At 44.6% G+C, this 8,385-nt stretch overlaps 1 protein-coding gene across 1 annotated transcript in view; it reads right to left on the reverse strand.

The window, feature by feature from the left end:
- Positions 1 to 6,615, reverse strand: part of LOC127581017 (prickle-like protein 1) — a 35,199-nt gene extending 28,584 nt beyond the window's left edge. Inside the window, 5 exon segments of the mRNA XM_052035076.1 lie at positions 1,445 to 1,582; positions 2,085 to 2,198; positions 6,466 to 6,489; positions 6,491 to 6,549; positions 6,552 to 6,615. Of these exon segments, the coding sequence (XP_051891036.1) occupies positions 1,445 to 1,582; positions 2,085 to 2,198; positions 6,466 to 6,489; positions 6,491 to 6,549; positions 6,552 to 6,615 (399 nt within the window).
- Between the last annotated feature and the right edge of the window lie 1,770 nt (positions 6,616 to 8,385).

Here is an 8,385-nt window from a genome sequence, read left to right on the forward strand (position 1 = left end):
CCGAGACCTGGGACTCAACACCTCCCTTTGCAACTGGATCCTTGACTTCCTGACCAGTGAGGACAGGCAGCAACACCTCCAGCACCATTATTCTCAACACTGGTGCCTCATAAGGCTGCGTCCTCAGCCCTCTACTCTACTCCCTATACACTCACGACGGTGTGGCCAGATTCTGCTCTAACTCCATCTCCAAGTTTGCAGATGATACCACTGTTGTAGGCCGTATCTCAAACAGCAATGAGTCGGAGTACAGGAAGGAGATAGAGAGCTTAGTGACATGGTGTCATGACAACAACCTTTCCCTCAATGTCAACAAAACAAAAGAGCTGGTCATTGACTTCAGGAAGCAGGGTGGTGCACATGGTCCTGCTTAAATCAACAGTGCTGAGGTTGAGAGGGTTGAAAGCTTCAAGTTCCTAGGAGTGAACATCACCAATAGCCTGTCCTTGTCCAACCACGTAGACGCCACGGCCAAGAAGGCTCACCAGCGGCTCTACTTCCTCAGAAGGCTAAAGAAGTTTGGCATGTCCCCATCAACCCTTGCCAATTTTTATTGATGCACCTATCCGGATGCATCACAGCTTGGTACGGCAACTGCTCTGCCCGTGAGCGCAAGAAACTGCAGAGAGTTGTGGACACAGCTCAGCACGTCACAGAAACCAGCCTCCCCTCCACGGACTCTGTCTACATTTCTCGCTGCCTCAGTAAAGCAGTCAACATAATCAAAGACCCCACCCACCCCGGACATTCTGTTTTCTCCCCCCTCACATCGGGCAGAAGATACAAAAGCCTGAAAGCATGAACCACCAGGCTCAAGGACAGCTTCTATCCCGCTGTTATAAGACTATTGAATGGCTCTCTTGTACGATAAGATGGACTCTTGACCTCACAATCTACCTCGTTATGACCGTGCACCTTACTGTCCGCCTGCACTGCACGTTCTCTGTAGCTGTGACACTTTACTTTGCATTCTGTCTTGTTTTACCCTGTACTAAATGCACTGTGTAATGAATTGATCTGTATGAATGGTATTGGAGGAAGATATAAGGGGAATGTCAGGGGTAAGTTTTTTACACCGAGAGTGGTGGGTGCGTGGAACGCACTGCCGGCAGAGGTTGTGGGGGCAGATACATTAGGGACATTTAAGAGACTCTTAGATAGACACATGAATGATAGAGAAATGGGGGGGGGGATGTGGGAGGGAGGGGTTAGCTAGATCTTAGAGCAGGATAAAATGTCCTCACAAAATTGTGGGCCGAAGGGCCTGAACTGTTGTAAGGTTCTATGGTATGCAAGACAAGTTTTCACTGTACCTCGGTACATGTGATGATAATAAACCAATTCAATTCAATTCCTTCCAAGGCTTGACTTCCCTCTGATCCCTGCAACAATTACGGTAAACCTCTGACCCCTGCAGCACACCTCAATAACATTGATGCCTGACCTTTTCACACAGTGCTCCGGATGCAGTTAGCGGGAAGACTTGGACAATTCCACGCCCCAGGGCCTCCCGCTTCCGCTGTCCACTGAAAACACGCAGTTCCATCTTCTCCTCTTCACTGAGTGATTGGCAGTACTTTTCCTTCAGGAAGAGATGTGTTTGTTAGTGCTGGGACCCTGTAGCAAGGGGCAGCAAAACTGTTGGTGTTTACTGTCATTGTCCTGGGAAAGTATCAGCAAGTTTGGACTTCCTGGAGAAATGCGGTGTGATAGGAAGCTGTCTTAACAAGTACACTGCTTAACTGTACTGGTTTTGAATATTCCAGCTGGTGATTTGAGTTTGAAAATAAAAGTGGGAATATTAAGTCTTTGTGAAGCACGGTATCGTTCCCAGATCAGATCTAGAAACTATTACAGAAGCACATTAACTTTTTCTCTTGTACCCAATTGTACCACCTCCCCTTAATTCAAATTGAAAAACAACTTCTGTCTAAATCAGACTTGGACGTTGAAGTGAAAACAAACATGACATTTTTGTGGTTCTGCAATTTAAAAATAAAAATAGAAATTCTTTCTATTTAGCTTTATAACCCTTTGACGAAAAAAAACTGAACACTTTATGATTGAACTACATGGATGCTTACGTCATTGTCATGAGGTGGGAGCTGGTAGAGGAGCTGTTTAACACGGAATTTCTCTCCGATGCTGTTGACGTATGGAATGTTCTCTTCTGGGAGACAGCGGAAATATTGGTGGACCTGTGTGCACAAAGCCAATTGTCAGTACTCTTTCTCATTGCATAAAGGTGCATCATTTATATAAAAAATATCTTATTCACAGAATGTAGTCATCACAGGCAATGTCAGCATTAATAGTCCATCCCTCTTTGTCCTTGGACTGAGGAGGCAGTTAAGAGCCAAGAACATTGGTGGGTTTGGAGTCACATTTGGCCAGGTAATCTTCCTTGACAATGATCCAAGTGGACTTACACCAATCCAATAGCTTCATGGTTCGAGTTTATTTATTTAATAGCCTGAATTTCAACTCACAAGCTGCCATGGTGGGATTTGGACGCATCTCTGGAGAAGTCTGGCTGCTGATCCAGTAACTTAACCACTCTGTCAATGCAGCCTCAGTGAGAGGGGATAAGACCACCACGGAAAACAAAACCAGGATAATCTTCTGCATTTGGTTCTGTCATTCAGGTTCCGGAATAACATTCAACACTGAGAATAAAGTGTGGATTTGCAAGCAATTGTACTAGTCATTACATGATTAAATGGAGCCTCTGCTGATTGAACTTTGATGGACCATGGAACAATACAGTCATAACACATGCATCATTCTACAATTTAATTGCATCCTCAATATGAAATCCCAGAGAATCTATTCTGTTTCTGAACTGGAACTAGTGAAACCATGGGATCATTCTGGTTAACTCCCAAGGATCTTTGCTGACATGTACGCCAGACCTCTCAGTAGTACCTGGAGTAGTATCTACAACAGTACCTGGAGCTGTCCGACCATCAACTGAACTGGTGTAAGTTGAAAGTCAAAGTCAAAGTCGAGTTTACTGTCATATGCACAAGCACATGTGTTCACAGGTGCAATGAAAAACTTACTTGCAGCAGCATCACAGGCACGTAGCATCAGATAAACAACATTCATAAGAAAAACATAAATTAAACATAAATTATATGTAATTTTTACAAGGAAGAACACAATTAGAACAAAAAAACACAAAGTCCGTTTTAGTGCAAAGTGATCAAAGTGGTCACAGTGTTGCTATACTGAGGTAGTGATTAGGGTTGTGCAGGTTGTTTCAAGAACTGAATGGTTGAAGGGAAGTAGCTGTTCTTGAACCTGGTGGTGTGGGACTTCAGGCTTCTGTACCTCCTGCCCGATGGTAGCTGTGAGAACCTCGGATCAGTGGAGTACAGAATATTGCAATGATATGATTCCCAGCTGGTTCACCATACAAAGCCATTATTTTGTTTGAATATGGCTGTTGCTGGCAAGACTGCTACGATCCATTATTGTATCTCCCTGGACCTGCTTCACTTTTTGAAGATGACCATCCACGTGCAGAAGGTGCACCCACAAGGTTAGTGATTAGGCAGATGCTCAATACTGACCCAGTGCCACTGAGGTGAATACTGTGTATGAGGGCTTTTCTTTACTGTCGCATACTAATGTCTAAGGTCACCCAATTTAAATTTTGGGAAGATCAGTGGGAGCTGAGTTTGGGCCTGGGACAGTACATTAGATTTGGGTTGGGCAGTGCTTTTGCTCAGGATTGGGGGCAGGGATGGAGCTCAGCCAATGTAACGGGTAATGCATGGGTTTGGGTTGAACTGGGATTGGAGTTCGGACAGTAGGTTGGGTCAAGGTTGGAGCTGGAGTGGAGCAGATTTGAAGCTCTGCTCTTGTCCAGAAGTGGGTAGTGGGCAGTGAGATTCAGCAGGGTAGGGGTAAGTTAACGGGACAGTTCTTTGGGACCGTATGTAGTGATACTGCCTATGCTTGTAGTTGTCCTGGGCAGAAATTTATAAAATGACGAGAGGCATAGATAGACAGCTGATATCTTTTTCTCAGGGTTGAAATGATTAATACCAGAGGGCATGCATTTAAGGTGCGAGGGGGTAAGTTCAAAGAAGATATGTGAGGTAGGTTTTTTTTCACACAGAGAGCAGTAGGTGCCTGGAATCCACTGCCGGGGTGGTAGTGGAGGCAAATACAATGGAGGCTCTTAGATAGGCACATGAATGTGCAGGGAATGGAGGAATACGGACCATGTGCAGGCAAGGGATTAGGTGTCATTAGCTTAATTAGTTCGGCACAACATTGTGGGCCGAAGGGCCTGTTCCTGTGCTGTACTGTTCAATGTTTTGTGTTCAATGTTCTATGTTCAATACTATTCTCTGTTTAACTGCCTAATTAAACAGATAGTAGAGCTATCATCTGTATTGTTAACCCAGCAACCACAGGCAAGATAGAATATCGCAGGCAAAGTTGGTGCCTCAGGATGATCTTTGTTTAGGTCCATAGTCAGTCAACACAGACTGAGTGCAATTATCTGGCTCAATGCTACCTTTGCTGAAATTACTTGATACGCCATAGATTAGGGATAAAACTATCCAAATCCATGTCAACCAAAAACATAAGAGCCAGTGTGTTTTAATAAAGTTTACTCCTGGGGTGTGGGTGTGGCTGGTAAAGCTGCCATTTATTGTCCATCTTTGGTTGCCCTTGAGGAGGTGAAGGTGAAGTTACTTCCTAAACCATCATAGAGTCATACAGCACGGAAACAGGCCCTTCGGCCCAACTGGTCCAAGATGTCCCATCCAAGCTAGCCTTGTTTGCGAGTGTTTGGCCCATAACCTTCTAAACCTTTCCTATCCATGTACCTGTCCAAGTACCTTTTAAAAGTTGTTATTGTACCTGCCTCAACCACTTCCTCTGGCAGCCCATTCCACATATGTACCACCCTCTGTGTAAAAACAAAGTTGCCCCTCGTTCCTATTAAATCTCTCCCCTCTCACCTTATACCCATGCCCTCAAGTTCTTAATTCTCCAACCCTGGGAAAAAGACTGAGTGCATTCACCCTATCTATGCCCCTCATGATTTTATACACCTCTATAAGATCACCCCTCAGTCTCCTACGCTCCAAGGAAAAAAGTCCTGGCCTGCCCAACCTCTCCCTTTTACCCAGTCCCTCGAGTCCTGGCAACATTCTTGTATATTTTTTCTGCAATCTTTCCTGTTTAATAACATCCTTCCTATAGCAGGGCGACCAAAACTGAACATAATACTCCAGGTGCGGCCTCACCAGCGTCCTGTACAACCGCACCATGACCTCCCAACTTCTATACTCATGAAGGCCAGCGTGCCAAAATCCTTCTTCACACAACCATGTTGTGAAGGAAAGTCCACACCACTGAAAGTAATGGCTCTATAATCCAGCTCAGTGTGGTGTGTGACTTGGAGATAAAATGTAATGAAAGTTACTTTAGTTATGGGGAGAGATTGGACAGGCCGGGCTTGTTTTCCCTGGAGTGAAGGAGGCTGAGAGGGGGAACCAAATAGAAGTATAGAAGATTATATGAGGCATAAATAGGGTAGATGGTCAAAATCTTTTTCCCTTGGTAGGGGGTTCAATAACAAGAGGGCATAGGTTTAAGGTGAGAGGGAGGAGATATGAAAACAATTTGAGGGGTAAGCTTGATATCTGGAACTCACTGTCAGGGAAAAGGGTGGAATCAGATACAATCACTAGGTTTAAGAGGCATTTAGACAGGCACTTGGAACGGCAAGTCTTTAAAGGATACGGTCCTAATGCAGGCAAATGGGATTAGAACCATAGAACACTACAGAACAGAAAACAGGCCATTCGGCCCTTCTAGTCTGTGCCAAAACTTTATTCCACTAGTCCCATTGACCTGCACCCAGTCCATAACCCTCCAGACCTCTCCCGTCCATGTATCTATCCAATTTATTCATAAAACTTAAGAGTGAGCCCACATTTACCACGTCAGATGGCAGCTCGTTCCACACTCCCACCACTCTCTGAGTGAAGAAGTTCCCCCTAATGTTCCCCCTAAACCTTTTCCCCTTTCACCCTAAAGCCATGTCCTCTCGTACTTATCTCTCCTAATCTAGGTGGAAAGAGCCTGCTTGCATTTACTCTGTCTATACCCCTCATAATTTTGTAAACCTCTATCAGTGTAGGTGGGCAGAAATGTTGGCATGGATGAGCTGGGCCAAAGAGCCTGCTTCTGTGCTGAACAGTTCTATGGCTCTATGTCAAACTAAATCTCAAAAAACAGACTTAAGTCTATGGTTATGTTCTGTATCCAGGGGCAATTCAGGACTGTTTAATTTGGGTTATCACCTAAAATGGGGTGAATTTCAGCAGTTGTACTTTCCCATTGAACTTGCTTCATTTAGGATGATTGACATTGTTATGACCAGAGATCAACGTTGAGTGAACAGGAGGTTGAAATTTATTTCCTTGTTCTCCTGACCTGTTCAGGCTTGAGTCCCGGGGGGGACCCATGCGTACTCCTCCAGCGCGCAGCCTGAGTCATTGTCCGACGGTGCATTTTGTTGAAGTCGAAGGTCATCTTGCTGGCTGCTTTTGTGTTCTCTGAAGACCTGGAATCGAGCACAGACATCTTCCAGCCCCTTGTTCAACAAGATATCAGCCTGAAATAGATTGGAAAAAACTTCAGCTCTACAATGGGTGGTGTACTCTCTTATATAAAATTTCGAGCCAAATTACATGATAATGATAATATGAACTGGGTGCATACAATAAGTTCAATACACATCATTCAATATGATCATATTTTACGCAAAATACGCAATAGGGCTGTTATAAGAAGACACCTTTTATAGTTGAGATGGCTGCTTAATTCATGTTTGTGTGTGTGTGTGCATGTCCTTGGCTGAGAGAGAGAGTGTGTGTGTATATTTGCCTGTGAGAATGTGTGTGTGTGCGTGTGTGCGAGTGTGCACTATGTGCATGTGGGTGCAGATAATGATGCAGGGTAGGGGGTAGAATCTATCTGGCTTCCACAGCTCTCTTCTTCCCCTCGTGGATATACTTATGGGAAAAAGGAAAGAAAATATATTCCATGAGCTGAAGATAACTTTCATGTGCACAGGTTCAAACTGGAGAAAGGCAAATTATATCAGTAAATTCTTCATCTGCCAAAATAGTTGGTGCTCGGAGTGTAATTTATGTAGAGGAAGAATTAAGTTGTCTCAAGAGTTCTTTGTTTATTTTGAGATATTTGTTAGTGCTGTTGTTTCTATTCAGTGCTTGCTGTGATCCTGCTGTATATGGAGCTGTCGGCTGTCAGATTAGTGAGGGCAAAATGTGTGTGTGTGTGTGTGTGTGTGTGTGTGTGTGTGTGTGACAGAGAGAGACAGAGACAGAGACAGAGAGCGACAGAGAAGGAGAGAGAGAGAGGGAGAGAAAGAGGAAAAATAAACCAAGAGACATGGAAACGTGTGAAATACAGCTCTGTATACAGCAGGTTGTATATACAGGAGGATCTCCACGGCAACTCTGGTCTCACCCTATCAAAGATACTCTCTTTGTTCATCCATCCCACTCCCATCCTCTCTGTAACTTTAGTCTAACTTGTTTTCTCACTTTCCCAGTGGTGACAAAGTGTCTTCAACCTGAAATGTTAGCTCTATTTCTCTTTCCACAGATGCTGCCTGACCCATTCAGTGTTTCCAGCATTTTCCATGTCTACACGACATGTTGTAGATAATAAAAATAAAAGTTTTAGCAGACACTTGTCCTGAATTGGTCGGTACCTGTGTGTGCATGGTTTAGCACATGTACAGTTCAGCACACATGCTCGCACACACACACACGCGCACACACACACACACACAAACACACACACACATGCGCATGCACACACACACACACACACACACACACAAACACACACACGCACGCATGCACGCACGCACGCACGCACGCACGCAAACACACACACACAAACACACACACGCACGCACGCACACACACACAACCTGTAAGCACACCCAATATCATTTGGTTGCTTCTGTTCAGTTTACAGATTCATTATCTTTGACACTGAGCTGAAAAGTCAGATTAACAAGAGGAGAGAGACACCATCTCGTATTCCTCCCAGGTTACACTTCCTTCATTCTTTCCCAGAAGAACGAGCGACGTACTGGACCACGGAATGAGAGGGCAAAGGCCTGGGCTGATAAAGTGAAATGAGCACCTGATTCTCTCCTCACTTGGGACTAGGAGCAATGGTAACACCCAACTGCTGATGCACTAGCTCAAAGGAAGCCAAGAATCAATCCTGGCCTGTCTAACTGCTGCAGTCCACCAGTTTACACTGTGAATCAAACGATCTGCTGGAGGAACTCAGCAGGTCGAGCAGCATCTG

Source organism: Pristis pectinata, chromosome 20, assembly GCF_009764475.1.
Source record: "Pristis pectinata isolate sPriPec2 chromosome 20, sPriPec2.1.pri, whole genome shotgun sequence".
NCBI lineage: Eukaryota > Metazoa > Chordata > Chondrichthyes > Rhinopristiformes > Pristidae > Pristis > Pristis pectinata.